Source organism: Rosa rugosa, chromosome 2 (genome assembly GCF_958449725.1).
Source record: "Rosa rugosa chromosome 2, drRosRugo1.1, whole genome shotgun sequence".
Taxonomy (NCBI): Eukaryota; Viridiplantae; Streptophyta; class Magnoliopsida; order Rosales; family Rosaceae; genus Rosa; species Rosa rugosa.
The window spans coordinates 64,711,956-64,730,896 of record NC_084821.1 but is presented as its reverse complement, the minus strand read 5'-3'; the positions used below and the strand labels follow the sequence as shown (position 1 = coordinate 64,730,896).

The 18,941-nt window shown below is 37.4% G+C and overlaps 3 protein-coding genes and 3 non-coding genes across 7 annotated transcripts; all 6 read right to left on the bottom strand.

The window, feature by feature from the left end:
- Window positions 1-59: 59 nt before the first annotated feature.
- LOC133727851 (cysteine--tRNA ligase 2, cytoplasmic-like) lies at window positions 60-1,462 on the bottom strand. The gene is made up of 2 exons (XM_062155248.1): window positions 1,080-1,462; window positions 60-613 (listed from the first exon to the last, which is right to left on the bottom strand). The coding sequence occupies exons 1-2, from the start codon at window positions 1,316-1,318 to the stop codon at window positions 586-588; spliced, it is 267 nt and encodes an 88-aa protein (XP_062011232.1). The 5' UTR covers window positions 1,319-1,462; the 3' UTR covers window positions 60-585.
- An 8,086-nt stretch (window positions 1,463-9,548) lies between these two features.
- LOC133733055 (large ribosomal subunit protein eL32z-like) lies at window positions 9,549-11,240 on the bottom strand. Its single transcript, XM_062160665.1, has 4 exons — window positions 11,206-11,240; window positions 10,973-11,083; window positions 9,927-10,108; window positions 9,549-9,826 (listed from the first exon to the last, which is right to left on the bottom strand). The coding sequence occupies exons 2-4, from the start codon at window positions 11,060-11,062 to the stop codon at window positions 9,697-9,699; spliced, it is 402 nt and encodes a 133-aa protein (XP_062016649.1). The 5' UTR covers window positions 11,063-11,083; window positions 11,206-11,240; the 3' UTR covers window positions 9,549-9,696.
- LOC133734910 (small nucleolar RNA Z196/R39/R59 family) lies at window positions 10,379-10,464 on the bottom strand. Its single transcript, XR_009858655.1, has one exon. It is a non-coding gene; the product is annotated as a small nucleolar RNA Z196/R39/R59 family (small nucleolar RNA).
- LOC133734909 (small nucleolar RNA Z195/SNORD33/SNORD32 family) lies at window positions 10,595-10,670 on the bottom strand. Its single transcript, XR_009858654.1, has one exon. It is a non-coding gene; the product is annotated as a small nucleolar RNA Z195/SNORD33/SNORD32 family (small nucleolar RNA).
- On the bottom strand, window positions 10,804-10,887 carry LOC133734950 (small nucleolar RNA U31b). Its single transcript, XR_009858695.1, has one exon. It is a non-coding gene; the product is annotated as a small nucleolar RNA U31b (small nucleolar RNA).
- Window positions 11,241-13,254: 2,014 nt separating the features above from the next.
- LOC133729338 (uncharacterized) lies at window positions 13,255-18,888 on the bottom strand. 2 transcript variants are annotated; one of them, XM_062156848.1, is made up of 10 exons: window positions 18,506-18,888; window positions 17,729-17,856; window positions 17,514-17,648; window positions 16,965-17,075; window positions 16,343-16,627; window positions 15,810-16,009; window positions 15,288-15,546; window positions 14,711-14,821; window positions 13,991-14,182; window positions 13,255-13,854 (listed from the first exon to the last, which is right to left on the bottom strand). In XM_062156848.1, the coding sequence occupies exons 1-10, from the start codon at window positions 18,699-18,701 to the stop codon at window positions 13,507-13,509; spliced, it is 1,965 nt and encodes a 654-aa protein (XP_062012832.1). In that variant the 5' UTR covers window positions 18,702-18,888; the 3' UTR covers window positions 13,255-13,506. The 2 variants fall into 2 exon arrangements, with proteins under 2 accessions (XP_062012832.1, XP_062012831.1); XM_062156847.1 differs by having other exon boundaries at window positions 17,729-17,865; window positions 18,506-18,887.
- Between the last annotated feature and the right edge of the window lie 53 nt (window positions 18,889-18,941).

Here is an 18,941-nt window from a genome sequence, read left to right as displayed (position 1 = left end):
ATGAGCGCCATGTGTTTACATTTTGAATGTATTCCAACTCATTGGATTTGAATGATTTACACTTTAATCTAAAATTGATCACTGTGCCGGAGGGGAGGGGACATTGGTACGCTCTCAGAGATACTTGAGGATGCTACTAATGGTTTTGCTGACGAGAATGTGATTGGTGAAGCTGGAGACTGGGCATCGCACTGGAACTGAAGGTAGCGAATTTCCTTCACTTCCCTTGCGATGCCTTGGTATCCAGCTTGAGACCTACTCCAGGTAGCAAACTCTCCTGGATCAATCAGCCACTTCAGAAAACTCCTTTTCTTTTCTTCTTTTTCTGTCTTCCTGTTTTCTACACTTTCTGACTTCTTCTTTTCTTCCTCACTTGGCCTTGGAGTGATGGGATGAAGATAGATCATCCTCCTCTTTTCTGCTGCAAGTAATGCTTGGAAACCCTTGCCTTCCTTCAATATGTGGTGCCCCTTTTTCCTCGAATACATTCTACCTCCTTCTAGTTTTATGTTCAACACATTGGTCTCTCTTGTTTTGAAATCAACACCACAGAGGTAAAGAAATGGAAATGTAGTTGTCAAGTAATCAGTTGGGTTCCTTGAATTCACTTGTTCTGTTTTTGCAGTGGTTAGTTAATAAAAATGTCAATACAGTTCACACATACAAAATAAAGCAAAGAAGCTATGATATGAATCACATACAAATTTACCAATGCCCTGTATGGATCGATTGTCTAACTAGCAGTCTTAAACTCATTCAGTAGTTTAAGCAGCACCCTAATTTATACCCACACAACAGCTGAAAGCTACTACATCAGATGTATTTACCAATTGACTGAACAGTTTAACTAGCATTAATCTTAATGATTAAAATCATAGACAACATCAAGAACTAGATAATCAAAGAAAATAAAAAAAGGCACTATATATATTGTCTTGTCTAGATTGGAAACAAACAAAGCAATTAGAAAAAGAAGGGAATTTGGAGAAACGCATTCAGCACAGATCAAGGCAGTGGATCAAGGGAGTTGATGGTTTATAGGGTTCTTTTGGGACGAGGTCTCCAGATACTCTCATTACCTCCATCCATGATTTGAATACCCGGCCTTTTTCTCCATTTCAACTCTGATCTGATCACTTTTTGCATAATCTTTATTTTTCCTTGCTAATGTCCTGTCTGCAATCGTATGCAGCACATCATCTTCAGAAAGTTCAGCTCTCTCCAACGCCTTAGCCTTCAAATATTCCTGCACTACCTCGGAGTATGTATGGGAGGATAGCAAACCCAAAATGGATAGAACTATTTTAACAGCTTCCATGGTTTCAAGTTTGAACTAGTGAGAGATATAATTCCTGTTGCTCGGGATGCCTCTTGAGTGGTTTCAAAGAAGTGTTTATAAATCTCAAGGCATCTTGAAGAGCACCATTCAATATTGAAGTCGTCAGACTATTCATTCTTATACTTGCTGATCAATACTTTGGTTTCTATAGTCTCAAATTCATTCTTTGACTGCTCATTGATCAATAGTACTTGGGCTTTTCCTTCTTCTTGGGTAATTCCATTTTGTTCTGCACCTTCCTTGTTGGTCCCATCTCGAAATGGAGATGATGCATCCTCACACTCTTGTAAAGTATTATATATGTAATACACTGCATATGATGCACTATCCAGCTGGGAGTCACTATAATTGAGAGAGTTCTATAGTGTGCACTTAACAAGAAGTGTCTCAAAGACAGTGGATGATACCGTTTAGTAATATCACGTATTGATAGGACCAACTTGTTGAAGGATGTCGACATCATGTGTGCCTCTACAAACTAGGGTTTAGAGTTGTAATAGGAGAAGGTTCTAGGTATTCAATGTATTCGGATTCTATTACCTTTTGTGTACTTTGTAACTCCCTATATAAATGGCTCCTATTATCAATAATAAACACGCAATTACAATTCTCTACAACACGTTATCAGCAGGAGCTTTAACCCTAGCCTAAGAAGAAGAAAAAAAAACCCTAAAACCAAAAACTGCAGCCGCAAGCCCTAGCCGAAAAAAAACCCTACACCTCCCTGCAGCCTCCAGCCCTGCCGCAGCTTCCCTGCAGCTTCCTGCCGCAAGCCGCAAGCACTGTAGCTCCCAGCCGCAAGCCCCAGCGCGCTGCTACTGCCCCCCTACACACCTGCGCACCAGCCCGCGCGCACCTGCTGCCTACTCGCGCGCACGCTGCTACTTACTGCTGCTGCTGCCGCTGCCGCTTGCTGTTGTCCTAACACGCCTGCATCAACACGCGCGTGTTCTCAAGCCCCAAACCATCTCGTAAGTTTTTGTGAATTAAAGTTGCTGCTTTCATGTATTTTAAATTCTTTTATTTGCTGCAGAATTTTGAAATATATGAACATGGTTTCGAGTATTTATAAGCGGAATTGTGGGGATTCATGCTTAACGAACTAAGAGCGTTCGTAACCAATGAACTAAGAGTGTTCATAATTAACGAACTAAGAGCGTTCGTGATCAATGAACTAAGAGTGTTCATTCGGACTAAGAGCGTCCGCAAGCATCAAATTTGTGACCATATTAAAACATCATTGTTTGGTCTAATCCAAATTTCTTGGAAATTGATTTCTTGGTAGCATAGCTCGGAAATCTTATTATTTTAGTTTTCGTGGAAGTTTAGCTCCGAAACTAATATATCTTCTCTTCTTATTTTTAGGATGTCGAATGAACCTAGACTCGACTTTCCCATGCTTGACTCAACATGCTCGGACTACCATAGTTGGGTAACTAATGTTGAGAACCATCTCACTTCAAAGGGAATATTACCCATAATCCAGGCACCTAACTCGGATCTTGTGTTCGTCCGAACACCTACAAAGTATGCTCAAGCAGTTATCTTGATGCGACATCATATGGACAAAGCACTCAGATTGAAGTACATGTCAATCAAGGATGCAAGAAAGCTATGGGTAGCGCTAGAAGAGCGCTTTGGCAATGTCCAAGATTCCCTCCTCCCTGACTTGAAGGTTCAATGGAACAATCTGCGCTTTGCTGACTTCAAGTTCGTTGCTGAATATAATTCAGAAGCTCTTCGCTTACAATCCATGTCGAGATTTTGTGGACAACTTGTCACAGAGCAAGAGCTAATTGAGAAAACTCTCTCCACCTTCCCCGTTTCAGCCATTGTGGTATCAAAGCAATATCGTACTGAGGTCAATGCTAGACGGATCACGAGGTTTCATCAGCTTATCAATATCATATCTGTAGCTGAGAAACATGATAACATACTCGTGAGGAATTATAATTTAAGGCCCATTGAAACTAAGAGCGTTCAGGAGGCAAATTATAATGCACCCAAAGGAGGGCGCAAGGAGCGGAACCCAAATAAGGGACATGAGGGACGTATGGGTCCATATAACCGCCCTAATAAGGAAGGAAACCGCAAGTTTGGTGCGGATACACGTGGTGGCAATGCCACACGTTGGAGAGGTGGTCGTGGTATCCCTGGCTGTGGTGGTGGCGCCATGGCTCGTGGTGGTGGCACCAACCCTCCTAGGGAACGCCCACAACGTGCACCTCAATTGAAGGGAGGCAACCACAATGATGTGTGTCATCGATGTGGATCAAGTGAGCATTGGTTCAAACAATGCAAGGCAAGCGAGCAACTAGCTGCAAGATACAGGGCATATAGGGACCTGAGGGAGCAAGAAGTATACCTTGCAGAAGAAGAAGAAGATGGTGGAGATGTCAACCTCACCATACTTGAAATCCGAATTTGAGATGAAAGATCTTGGGAAAACACGGTTTTGTCTCGGATTAGAACTCGAGCATCGTAGTGATGGTATTTTGATCCATCAGTCAGCATATACTCAAAAATTACTAAGGCGCTTTAATGAAGATAAAGCGAAGCTTGTGAGTACTCCCATGATCGACCGTAGTCTTGAGCCCGGAAAAGATCCGTTTCGTCTAAGGGATGAGGACGAAGAATTCTTAGAGGCTGAAGTGCCCTATCTAAGTGCAATAGGCGCATTATTGTACTTAGCTCAATGCACAAGACCGGATAACTCATTCGTAGTGAACTTGTTAGCTCGACACAGTTCTGCACCAACACGCCGCCATTGGATTGGTGTAAAGACAATCTTTCGATACTTGAGAGGTACGATTGATATGGGCTTTTTTTATCCCTATAGAGAGAAAAGAAATAATGGAAGTGTGGGATCAGACTCTACAAGGCAACACGCCACCTTTCGTGCTCCTCCTCCCTTCCATCAAAATGACAACGATGTCTTGATGGGTTTTGCTGATGCAGGGTATCTCTCTGACCCTCACAAAGGTCGCTCCCAAACATGTTATGTCTTTACCATGGTAAGCACTGCGATATCTTGGAGGTCTACAAAGCAGACCCTTATTGCTACTTCCTCAAATCATGCAGAGATTATTGCTCTACATGAAGCTGTGCGAGAATGCATATGGTTAAGGTCTATAGTTAGACACATTCGAGGAACTTGTGGTTTGAAGTCTACCACAGATGAACCTACATGCATTTATGAAGATAATTAATGCAGATTGTTTTGAACAAATGAAATTAGGTTTCATCAAGGGCGACAACACCAAGCATATATAACCTAAGTTCTTTTACAATCAGCAACAACAGGCACTTCTAAATATTGAAGTGAACCAAATCCGATCTGAGGATAATGTAGCGGACTTATTTACTAAGTCGTTACCTAAATCCACCTTCGAGAAACATGTGAAGAGCATCAGATTAAGAAAGTTATCCGAACTCCCATGATTGTAGCAATCAGGGGGAGATATTGACATCAGGGGGAGGTATGATGTCTACATGTTCGATCTCGAAGAGTGAAGGACGTGTTGTGCTCTTTTTGTCCTTTGACCAGGGTTATTTTTGTCCCACAGGGTTTTTGTTACTTGGCAAGGTTTTTAGTGAGGCAACGATCAAAGTGTCATCACCAAGTTCGAGCGGCACAAGGGGGAGTGTTGAAGGATGTCGACATCATGTGTGCCTCTGCAAACTAGGGTTTAGAGTTGTAATAGGAGAAGGTTCTAGGTATTCAATGTATTCGGATTCTATTACCTTTTGTGTACTTTGTAACTCCCTATATAAAGGGCTCCTATTATCGATAATAAACACACAATTACAATTCTCTACAACACTACAGCATTTAACTTGCTAAGAAATCATGTCAATCTTGTTTCATCTTGTCCAGAAAAGTCCTACTGGTTTTGCCCTTACATTATGCAATGATTAACCAAGTATTGGGTTATTTGTTTTTCTTTGTTTATATATGTATGTTGCGTTCTTACTTCCAAGTTGTCATATGTTTAGCACGAATAATATGATCCTTTCTTATTACTTGTCATGTGTTCCATGCTTGAACTTGTATAAGTGGTGAATGAATGGAGTATCTATAAGGAAATAATGTATTTCCTTTTTTGTTGGGTGACTAAATTTGCAGTTTTCTTGTTACAGGTTAATAGGTCTCTTGAAATTTGCTGATTATTTATAATCTTTATCATTATGCTGCTTGAAGATTTTGTGAGGTTAGTTCTTACTATGGTTGATCCGAGTATTCATTATTAGTAGTTAGAAAATGTTTAGGACATGTACTCTCTAAGACAGTACTTCATGCTTATGAATTAGTTTTGCATGTTATCTTCTTTTTAGCATTACTCCTAACATTGACAAATTTTATAATACTCTTCTTTAATCATTTTTGTAATTCAAATTTGACTTGCATGCAGTGCAACCATGAGGAAATTGATGTAGATAGGAACTTGTTAGGAATTTTGTATTTGGTTTCATTCGAACAGTACTTTGGTCAATAATATACAATTTTGGTTAGCAAGGGCATTCATAGATCATTGGTTTCCAATGTGTGTGTGTGTGTGTGTGTGTGTGTGTGTGTGTGTATTTTTTTGCTTCATATGGAAGTTTTAAGGACGTTTTTTTTTTTTTCATATATGTCAACATTTTTTGGATGTCCTATAATACATACAAGGACATCTTTTGTAGATTTAAGAACACTGATCTAGTGTCATATATAGTAAATATTAGAGGACATTTTTTGAACGTCCTAATAGATATTAGAGAACGCTTGTTCGAGTTATAAGGACATTTTTTCAACGTCCTAATAAACATTTTAGGACGTTTTTCCAAATTCCTTAAAAGACACTTACAATGACTCCTTGATAGATGACGTTTTTTTTGTGTGTCATCTAAAGTTTTAAAGATGTTTTTCGAACGTCCTTAAATGTATTTTTTGTAGTAGTGATGTCAAATCCCTGGTCCCTGAGTTCATAATTTTCATTGAAGTTGATTTGGGTTTTCAATCAAGTTTACATGAAAATAAAAGGAGAGGGCAGAAACATCATTACCTCTATAGCTTCACCGCTCCCCTTCACCGGAGCATCCACCTTCGCGGTCAATATCTGCCTCTATGCCGCCTCCGTCAAGGGTGGCTCACCGACTTTGCAGCAACCACTGAGAGCTCTTTCTTCACCAGGCAAACAAGGTCGAAAACTACCACCGCAGCTCCCATAGTCTTGCACGTGGACATAATTGTAGCTCTCGTCTCGCTTTCTGGACGCTTTGAGAGATCAAAGATTTGTTTCACAAACTTCGGGATATACAAAGCGAAGGAAAGTGGAAACCCAACCGCCTCAGGGAGCTCTTTTAACATGTTTGCCACCTCGGGATACTTGTCACACAACTCATCATATTTGTAAGAAGAAGCTCGGCCGAGGCGCGAGAGAAGAGACTTGTCACCGTCGTCGTCATTTCCTCGGTTCGACTCGTCGTCTCTTCTTCTCGCAACCGTCGTCGTCATTTCCTCGGTTCGTCGTTTCTTCTTCTCGCCGCCGCCGTCGTCGTTTGCTCGGCTTGGCTCATGGTGATGTTGTCTCTTCATGACTGAGCGAGGGAGAGAATGAGAGAGAGAAATGCAGGAGGAGAGGAATGAGGCAGAGGAATGTGGGAGAGGACTTTGGTAGAGAATTAATGAAGGAGATGAGAGAGAGAGAGAGGGTGTCAGAGAGTGACGTTCTTGGCGGTTTGGTTCAAGAGCATATTAGTGAGCAGTGGCATAGCCAAAAATCTCACTTAGGAGGGTCAAACTTTATTAACTAACAAATTATACTCATTTCCAATCGTCCTCTAAAAATAACACAATCTTCTACCCAAATATATATATATATATATATATATATATATATATATATATATATATATATATATTAGTATAATTACGAAAAGAGTCAGGATCAATGAACACATTATTTGACACACTTTTTGACACTTCATTTGAGCCCTCAGATATAAAGACATTTAATGGTCATGATTAATTATGGCAAATGACTTGGCATAAAATTTATTCTTAACAAAAAATAAAATAAAATAACGTAAAACTTTTGTAAAAACAAAAATAAAATAAAAGGTTTAACAAAAAATAATTAACAACTGAGAATACAGTCAAAAAGAACAAAGAAAAAAAAATCAAGAACAGAATAACACGATCTCAGATTCTTGTTAAGTGGAAGATTGATAGACCAACTGTTCAGTACATCAAAAGAAAATAAAGAATAACCCAGAAACATTCATGGAGGAATCTTGCATTGAACATAAAGCCAAGAAAACCACAATAAGTAGAGAGGGAGAAAAAAGATGATTGATCACCACAATTTTGATTCTCAGTTACAGGTTAGAGAACAATTAGAAAACCATATCCATCAAAATTATGGTTGTAGGTTTCTCTTTATTGCATGATTCAGGTTTTGAGATTGGGGTTAATTGTTCTTAGGCTTTGTGAATTGTAAATAGTTAGAGAACACATACACAGATATAAACACACATCTGGGAGAAGATCAACAAATTTGTAATGGAACGATTAAAATTTCTTGTACCAAAATATGGATTGTCAAAAGAATTCTTATAAAAAAGAAAAAATTGCGAAGAACTTGTGTTCGCAATATTTAGGAAATTCCCATTTGTTTCATCTTTATTACTTTGCCAAAGAATGAATGGAAGAATGGAAAATAGCGTTCTTGTTTAGAAAATGAGTTCTTGCTCTTTTGATCTTTTTTTCTTTCTTTCTTTTTGAACGTGTTTTTCTGTTTTCTAATATCTTGTTAGACTTATTATTTCATTTTAGAAAAGAATTTTTAACAAATTTTATGTTTTTGTTGGGAGGAAATTTAATACCATGTCATTTTCCATAACTAATCTTGACCATTGAATGTGTTAATATCTAAGGGTTAACATAGCGTGTAAAAAATTGTGTCAAATAGTGTGTTCATTGATCATGACCCTTAAGAAAATTTAGGTGTAATATTTCTTGTACTAATGCTGAAATTGAAAGATCCTCATATCATGTTGAATAAATTTTGGGATTTGAGATGAACGATAAATATAGAAAAAATTATGTGTTACACACCCATGCAGTGGTATCCCAGCGCCAGGACACCTGCACCGACATTGCGGCGAAAGCTAGGCAAAGCCAGACCAATACACTGCACCGTAGACGCACGAACCCAAAGGATCCCTCAAATCTGCTGGCCACAGGATGGAGCTGGGATTCGAACGCTAGACCTGGGGGTTCCAGACTAGGCCGTTCGACCAACAGATAAGTTTGTATTGAATTTTGAAAATTGAGACTAATTAAGGATTTTTCAAAAATTGAGAAGGGTCAATTTTATTTCATTCCATTAAGGTTCATAGATCATTAACACTAATTAAGGACTCTTTCCAAATATTGAGAAGGGTCAATTGACCCTTCTTGCCCTTAGCTAGTTACGCCCTTGTTAGTGAGGGGTTTAGACATTAGAGAAGGTGTCAGAGAGTTAAGCTCACGGCTGTTCTGTTAAAGTGAAGATTAGTTAGTTAACAAGAAAACTTAACGAACTAAATAGTAGTGATGTGGAACGTAATCTTTGTTTTCGAAGCTTCTCACACTTAATCGGTCCCACCTACTTATGCATCGTGCACATATATGCTTAGTATAATTATATATATATTAGTATAATTAAGAAAATTTAGGTGTAATATTTCTTGTACTAATGCTGAAGATAGATCATCCTCCTCTTGCACGTATATCACCTACACTTTCTGACTTCTTTTCTTCCTGACTTGGCCTTGGAGTGATGGGATGAAGATAGATCATCCTCCTCTTTACTGCTGCAAGTAATGCTTGGAAACCCTTGCCTTCCTTCAATATGTGGTGCCCCTTTTTCCTCGAATACATTCTACCTCCTTCTAGTTTTATGTTTCAGACAATTCATTCTTTAACTTGCTGATCAATACTTGCGCTTCTTTAGTCCCAAATTCATTCTTTGACGGCTCACTGATCAAAATGGAGATAAAGCATCCTCACATTATATATGTATTACACTGCATCTGAGGCACTTTCCAGCTAGGAGTTTACTATAATTGAGAGGAGTTCTATAGTGTTCTATATTAAAAAATTATTACGCCTTCGTACTTAATGAAAGACAACCAACCGACTTACTTTCTAAACAAATTGAAAAGTTCACCAAAGAAGTATTGATGAATCAAACACTGGAAACCTTGTGTAAGATTTCACAACACAGTAATAAGCCAGAGTAGTTATTCAATAATGAGTATTAAAAATTTGTCTACAACTCATTTTTCAGGTCAAAACAAAAGAACCACTACAAAACATGGCTAAAAAAAGCTCATTCATCCTCTTGGCTACGCAACCTAGCAAGCTTGTTAGTGACAACAACGTCAAGCTGGGCGGCTCTCTCAACAATTTCCTTCCTCTTCCTTGTGGAGATATTGTGTGCAATCTCGGCACAATAGGTCCTGGTTAACAAAGTTGCAAAACAAACGGTCAGAACTAAAATCTGTAAGATGAATCAAAACAAAAGAGAAACAGTACAGAACAGTGTGCCCAGCAGCTCACCTATTGTGCATCATCAGAACTTCTAGCTCCTTGACATTGTGCACAACAAACTTCTTGAAATGATTGGGAAGATAATGGCGAGTCTTCTTGTCAGAACCATAACCAATGTTGGGCATGAGAGTAACTCCCTTGAACTTTCTTCGTACACGAGAGTCAATACCCTTAGGCCTCCTCCAGTTGGTCTGTCAAAGAAACACAATATTCAGAAATGTCTCAACCTAGTGAATGATAAAACCACCAAGGAAAAAAAGAACCAAATAAATGTATGCAGGGTTAAAGTAACAGAAAGCTGTTGAGAAACAAAGCTCTCTGTGTCGCAAGACCTGTATAGATTCTATGTATGCCCTGTAAACGAAATGTCCAGCTACAAATAAAGTCTGGACATTAGATACCATGGGCAAAACCTTCCATAGATTAACACTACTTAACAAATAAAAACTGGTTTAATAAATTGCAATCTCAGCCGAAAGATGGTGATAATTAACTGAATAATCATTTAAATATCAGTGTTTGGTTAAAGTTTGCATCATGGATTGCAGGAAGACTTTCAAAAATTAAGCAAATAAAAGAGACAAAATCGAAATCTGATCAACTATTCGCCCAACTGTGCCGCTGCATCTCAAGCATGGGCATTAAGAGTGTTATCCAGAAATAAAAAGGGTATGCAACATAGATCAGATGGTAGTGCATGTAAATATTCATCATTCAACAGCAGAAAAGATGGGTACAAATCATCACTTCTTGTTGCATAACCCCTCAAAATTTCGACATACAAAACAAAATTACCATTGTAAAACCAGATCAGAAAGACAATCACTGATATACCCTATTGCATAAAAATTAAAACTTTTAATCAATTTCTACATGAATGGAATTGGAATCAGATATAAGTAAGTCATTCACCACCTTGCATCTCATAGATGCAAATAAGACTGGGGCGACAATCACAATCATCATTTTCACTCAAAAACCAAATTCAAATTTACAAATTGCAAGCTAAACTAAACACAGAGCTAACAGCGATAATGGAGAGAAAAAGTTAATACCTTGACGCAGATCTTGCGGTCCCATTGGGGCCTCTTGAACTGCTTGACCCTCTTCTTCACAATCGCCTTCTTCAACAGCGGAACCGCCATTTTTTCACTCACCTCCTCCTCCTGCAAATCCAAACACAAGATTGAAACTGAGTTAGATAAACCCAATAGTCGAATGATATTGATGAAATAGATCTGAAACCCTAACAAGGGAGAGGGAGAGAGAGAGAGAGAGGGAGGCTGACCTTAGGGTTTAGCTCGGCGGCCTGGCTCGAGTTTTTGATTGGGGACTTGGTGGGGCTTTATATAGGCGAAGAGGAGTGTGCTGTGCTATCGGGTACATTAGGGTTTTTGTGAAATTCGGGTCCGTTTGGTAAACGGGTCAGTATAAAGCCCGTCTAAACAAACCCGTATAAAACCACATAAATTTAGGTTTGATTAAATAGAGGTAATTTTTGTACTTTTTTTTACCTGGCTGCTTGATCACAATTCACAAATCAGAAACCCACAGATTTTTTCTTTTTTTTTAAACAAATATTAGTGTGTCTGTGTGTGCGCGCGCACAAATGTGGTATGATTTGGTGATTTGGTTTGCACATTATGACTCGGTAATCATTATAAGTTTATAACAAGAGAAAATTGATTGATAATCCTCTTTGATTTGCACAATATGACTCGGTAATCATTATAAGTTTATAACTAGAGAAAATTGATCGATAAATCCTCTCTTACCATGCGGGTGTTATTATTCACTGTTGATTTACACGGGATTTGTTGTTAACGATATGCTTTAGTTAATTAATAAATATAATTAAAGCATATCCTTAACAACAAATCCGGTGTAGCACATGTTTGGAAAATCTTTATTTCTCCCAGGTTCGAATCCTGGCACTGGAATTTCTTTTTGCTAAAGCTTGGATTTTCAATTTTGTATTATTAATAAATATAATTAAAGCATATCTTTAACAACAAATCTGGTGTAGCACATGCTTGGAAAATCTTTATTTCTCCCAGGTTTGAATCCTGGCACCGGAATTTCTTTTTGCTAAAGCTTGGAATTTCAATTTTGTATTATTAATAAATATAATTAAAGCATATCCTTAACAACAAATCCGGTGTAGCACATGCTTGGAAAATCTTTATTTCTCCCAGGTTCGAATCCTGGCACTGGAATTTCTTTTTTCTAAAGCTTGGATTTTCAATTTTTTATTATTAATAAATATAATTAAAGCATAAATTTAACAACAAATCCGGTGTAGCACATGCTTGGAAAATCTTTATTTCTCCCAGGTTCGAATCCTGGCACTGGAATTTCTTTTTGCTAAAGCTTGGATTTTCAATTTTGTATTATTAATAAATATAATTAAAGCATATTTTTAACAACAAATCCCGTGTAGCACATGCTTGGAAAATCTTTATTTCTCCCAGGTTCGAATCCTGGCACTGGAATTTCTTTTTGCTAAAGCTTGGATTTTCAATTTTTTATTATTAATAAATATAATTAAAGCATAAATTTAACAACAAATCCGGTGTAGCACATGCTTGGAAAATCTTTATTTCTCCCAGGTTCGAATCCTGGCACTGGAATTTCTTTTTGCTAAAGCTTGGATTTTCAATTTTGTATTATTAATAAATATAATTAAAGCATATCTTTAACAACAAATCTGGTGTAGCACATGCTTGGAAAATCTTTATTTCTCCCAGGTTCGAATCCTGGCACTGGAATTTCTTTTTGCTAAAGCTTGGATTTTCAATTTTGTATTATTAATAAATATAATTAAAGCATATCCTTAATAACAAATCCGGTGTAGCACATGCTTGGAAAATCTTTATTTCTCTCAGGTTCGAATCCTGGCACTGGAATTTCTTTTTGCTAAAGCTTGGATTTTCAATTTTGTATTATTAATAAATATAATTAAAGCATATCCTTAACAACAAATCTGGTGTAGCACATGCTTGGAAAATCTTTATTTCTCCCAGGTTCGAATCCTGGCACTGGAATTTCTTTTTGCTAAAGCTTGGATTTTCAATTTTGTATTATTAATAAATATAATTAAAGCATATCCTTAATAACAAATCCGGTGTAGCACATGCTTGGAAAATCTTTATTTCTCCCAGGTTCGAATCCTGGCACTGGAATTTCTTTTTGCTAAAGCTTGGATTTTCAATTTTGTATTATTAATAAATATAATTAAAGCATATCCTTAATAACAAATCCGGTGTAGCACATGCTTGGAAAATCTTTATTTCTCCCAGGTTCGAATCCTGGCACTGGAATTTCTTTTTGCTAAAGCTTGGATTTTCAATTTTGTATTATTAATAAATATAATTAAAGCATATCCTTAACAACAAATCTGGTGTAGCACATGGTGTAGCACATGCTTGGAAAATCTTTACCACCAGTACTACTACTGCTTAAACTAGCATATGTAATCTCTATAATCACCTGAGTATTTTTATGCCTATTATATTACAAAGTATACTTCCTTTTGATTTTCCTTCAACTTGATAAAGATGAGAAAAAAGTATATTAACTGATTGCTAGTTCACTCTGTAACCTCCATTATACAAAGCTTATCGAAAGAACAGGCCTTTAAAGAGCTGTAAATCGTGCAATCAAACTCATATGAGTTGGGAGAACTGGGGTTAACATCAACCCACTCCTTGTCCACCATCTCAACATACGCATTTTGCTTTACAGTTGCATTGATCTGGAGTTTATTGAGCTGCTTTGTCAACTTCTTCATATAGTCTGTCGAGAATATCACGTCAAAACTCTCTTCAAAATCATTTGTATCTTTGAAGATTTGGATCCCAACATCAGCTTTGTTCTTATTAACAAACCCGAGAAGTAGTGAGTTTGCACCTACATTTCTTGGATTGGTGCTGCATATCTGATAGAATGTACAGAAGCAATGTATCAAGAGAAAATAATTTGCTCCAAGGAATGATCATCAATGCATTTTCTGACCTCTATGTTTTAATATGTGAGCAATTGAACCTCTACACTATGTAATGAAGTTCACTAACCTCAATATACTCGACACCCATCTCACTTAGATTCTCCGGAATACTGTGTGACGAAAGCAAGCTGAAAACTCCTCCTGATCCAACTGGTGATTGAAGAATTTCCCAAGGTGATTTCATCAAAATCTTATGCTTCTTCTCTTCTTCCATTGAATTGCTGACAACTGGAAGTTTCTCTTCCTCAAAGAAGTGGACCTGTGAGAGGGTTAAAAGAGAATGTAAGAAATACATACTACAAATCAAATGCCAGATATAAGACAAGACACCTTGGCATCTGATAAAGAAGTAAAAAGTATGTGAATTTCACGTGTTCTATAAAGGTGATCAGTTTAAACATCTAGTTTACACACCCAATCAAACAGGGTCAGAGGATCATATCATTTGGTTGGAATCGATTGCATATCATAATTAGGTTCTACATTTCAAATTCAAACAGTATGTTCAACGTGGAATGAGAATTGTTCTGTGAATTAAATCAAACCATTGTTCCCTATTCCATCAGTATAACCAAGAGTGACCAGAATCTAGTATATCTGAACAATGAAAGAAAATGTTTTAAGGTGAATTTATATAAGAATATCATGCATGCCCAGTCGGCAGTGTTTCCACCCAATACATGCATGATTACAGATTTATGGAAACTAACATGATTACTGCTTTAGCACCATAATATGCCATAGTGCTATATCGTAATTATAAAGAGAGACTCTTGATGGGATGAACCTTTTCGGAGTCAAAGCCGAAGTAATCATTTTCTGAGAAATGCATCTTTAAAGATTCAATTTTCTGAGCTGAGCAAACCAAAATCAAAGGAACCCAGGCACGGTCTTCCATCTGCAACAAGAGATGTTCATTAGGCCATGCTGTTAAAACATTATCCAAACAGGGGTAGCCCATCCATCCCAGTACTAAAACACGAATCTTTAGTAACCTATAAGTAGCGAACTAAGTTTTGAAATGAAATGGGAGCATGAATATCAGTAAAATATCCACAGAGTCTAGTGTGTATCTTCAAAGGAAAAGAAAATCTCAGCGTGAGAGACATTCTTTTGACCCCTTAAATGTAATTGAGAAAGAGTGTGCATATCAAGTGCATAGTTTAAACTCAAGTGGAGAACTGAAACAAACAACAACAAGGCTCCAGCCAGAGCCTGCTGTGATCACAAATTTGTTGCAAATCTTACAATATAAAGTAACAGATGGCAAAAAAAAAAAGAAAAAAAAAAAGAAGATAAATGTGTGTGTGTGTGTTTAAAATGATCAGGAAAACCCTACAAGAAAAATAAAGAACTAGTATCACCTTTAAAAGTCTCTGATCGTCACGATGTAATGTCTGAACAAAGGAAGACATAGAGTTCTCTGTGTCGTAAGAATTGTTTACGACTAAAGCAATGGCAACTTTGCCTTTAGATAAAAGATCTGCTCCCTTCTCTTGAAGATGGAAATGTGCACTCAGCTTATCTTCGCTTGCAGAGGAAATGAGACATTTCTCTGATATTTCCAGAGTACTACTTGTTTCTTCTGCTTTAAGCGCGCTGACCATCTCAGTCACATTCAATCTGAATCAAGAAGTCAGAAAAAGGTTAAAATGGAAATACGTCTGACAGTAGAGCAGACCTCTATTATAAAGTGAATGCACACTTTCATCTAAAGAAAACATTTTTTTTTATGGAGAGACAGATTCCTATGATCAGATATTATTGATTGATAGTGAAATCCACTTTCCTTTTAAATTTAAACTACATGAAGCAGAAACACATTGCTTCTCCTTCATGATACAGATAAAGAAGAAACTAAATGTAAAGAAATATATCAAACTCACCTTTTAGAATGTATCACAACATTTTCTAGAGCTTGTTGAAGTAACAGTGAATTAACACCAACAATCTGATTAGCAAGTAAGCTCCGTTGTGCTTTCTCTCCAAATCTTAACCCATCAAACACATGTTTTTGATCCATTTCACACAGCTTCTTTTTTGCTGCTATGAGGCGCTTCTGGGACTTTTTTCTCTCTTTCCATTCCTGAAATGTTACAAAACATGAATCACTAAAGGCAAAAACGACACCTTAAAGAAATCAATAGGACATTAGTCTACCTTTAAAAGGCACTGCAATATGCATTGGTAATTCTTAAAAACTTTAGCTCACTAAAGTCTTACTGATTGCTTGTCTACATCTAATTTAACAAAAGCACCAATAGATGTGACTTTCAATTGGTGATACTTTAAATCAAAAGCTTGAAGAAGACAAAAAAGAATCACAATGCAATTTAGAATTTGCCATTTTAGAAATGTTTGGACTTAAGTAACAATAAATAACTCGTTTCTGTAGGTAGAACAAGAGAGTGTGCCTCACAATCTGGCGCCTTTCTTTCTTCGATCTCTCATCAAAGCGTAAATTTAGTTCAAGGAGTCCCTTTGGAGGTGTAATCTGCATTTCTTTTTTCTTTATATCAACATCTGGAACAATTTCTTCAACAAACGGTATCAACACAAGGTGACCAGATAATGTTGTTCCTGCTGGCTTTGGCTTGCCAGTTGAGTCAAGAATATCAAGCGATGAATCAAGCATGACCTGTAGAAGATCGCTCGCTCCGCTGTTGAAAACATTAACAACATTTCCCACAGGTTTACCTGTTTCCTGAAAGCAAGAAACATAATTTATGATTTAACGGAAAATAATAATAATAATTTATGACATTGAACAATATAGGCTGCTGACAAAAGTTACAGTACTTTTCATGGAAAAGATGATGAGGAAATATAAATGTGTGTGTACATTGACTATATTCACATTTCAGCAGTCACACAACAGATGCCAAAAATTCAGGTCACCAAAGGAAGAATTTGAGTATAAAATCATACTGCTTTCTTTAAGTAGACCTCCGGGATACGAATGAAACTTGCTGTAAGAAACACATATACATGCTTGTGCACAAAGCCATATCTGTAAGAATACAGTCATTATCAACACAAACCTTGAGAATAACTCTCATTCCGACTAGATCACGAGTATAGATTTCACCTTCTTCCAACTGTGGCCTATCTTCTTCCCTCACAAGTAACGTTGAACCAATAAGCTGCCTAGCCTGAAAACATCATCAATGGTTACAAAACAAACACATGAGATTTATGGTTCTAAATGCAAAATGGTTTTCATTGTTCTCAAGGACAGAGGAGAGTACCTAGGGAAGCTTAATCATGAAACTCTCTTATCTAAAATGTCAATGTTTCACCATTAGGATAACCAGATGTTTTATGCATGTAGCTAAAAAAATTGAAAATTTTAGAGGGAGGGAGAGAGATCAACACAAACTTTTATGACCCAAGTGGGTTGTGTGTGTGTGTGTGTGTGTGTGTGAGAGAGAGAGAGAGAGATCAACAAAAATTTTTATGACCGAAGTGGTTAATCCCGCTATCTTAATGCGTTTCAGGACTAACAGGGACTGTAATTGAAATTATGAAACAAGTGAATAAATACATGAACAACAGAAAACAGAATTTACTGTAGCTCGTGAGAAGCTCACCTGGTCCACATTGTCAATTCCTCTCAATCTAAGTATCCAACTCTTCTGGCCAGGGTGTCCTCTTCCCTCCACCAGCTCAACTTCTTCAACTCTTTCTTGGCCTGATATTTGTTGTCGCAACCATCTTCTTCCAGGCTAAAACAAAAACATCAAATTAGCAAAAAAGTAAACTATAATATTCAGGGAAATTTTGCATATCAGTTTGATCGTTTTACCTCAGCAAATCGCAATTCAGGAAAGTCAGTGCTAGGCTTCACACGAATTTCTCCTTGAAGCCCATGGACATTGGCAACGTAACCAACACTAACAAATCCTGACTCCACCTCAGCAGTCTCAACAATCTCTGCAGCGGCTGAAGTGGCAATATAGACAATCAAATTAATTTATTGTAAAAATTACTAGCCACAGTGCTGAATTTCCATAGACATTGCACAGATAATTGATTATTCATTTATCACATATACTGGTTCCTACAGTACTTCCACCAACTGGTTCCTATGCATGATACAAGGCCCCATTTACCACAATCAATGAAATTTAAAGTATTAAACTTCCACACAGCATCAAAGACGAAAACTTTTCTTATATGGATAAACTTATCCAAGTATGTGGCTGTGAACTTAGACTAAACATATGAAGTTCAACTCAAACTTAGTGAACTGATTCATCTGTTTAGCTTCTAAAGCTATTAGAAACCAATACCATAGTCCATGAAATTATAGTATCAAACTTTCATACAGCATCAGAGCCAAAAATATTTCTTGTTGGATAAACTTACAGTCTTATACAAGTATGTGTCTGTAAACTTCGACTAAAGATATGAACTTGGACTCAAACTTACTGAACTCCTCCATTTTTTAGCTTCTAAAGCTATCAAGAACTAAAATTTAAGCAGACCCAGTACGCAAAACACTGAGACAAACAAAACCCATCAACCATATGACTCCAAATTACGACTGTAGAGTCCTATTGAGAAGTGAAGTGCAAGTTACCAGTGCTGTGTAGGGGAGGGAGGGCAAGGCGGTAATTGTGCAGACGATTCAGGGGAAGTCGGAGAGGTGAGGAAACTGAGTCAAGACGAGTGTGCCGAGTTTGAAGGGAAGCGGCAGCGAGTTTATGAGTGGTGGGTGGGAAAGTGGGGATGGGAAGGAGTGGATTTGAACAACAGAGAATGGAAGCTCTCTGCATTTTTGGGCGGACTCACTGACAATAAGCTGCGCTGTTGAGTTGTATACTAGGATAACGGTTCAAGTACATACTGTACATTAATATATCTTAAGGAATTTAGATTTTTTTTTTTCCTTTCACACATTCGATGGAATCGAATCTCTGATTTTTACTAGAGGGGTTTGCATCATTGGTTTCGATGGATTGTGTATATGATTAGATTTAGAAGCAAGATGGCAAAACAACTCCCAATTGGCTTTT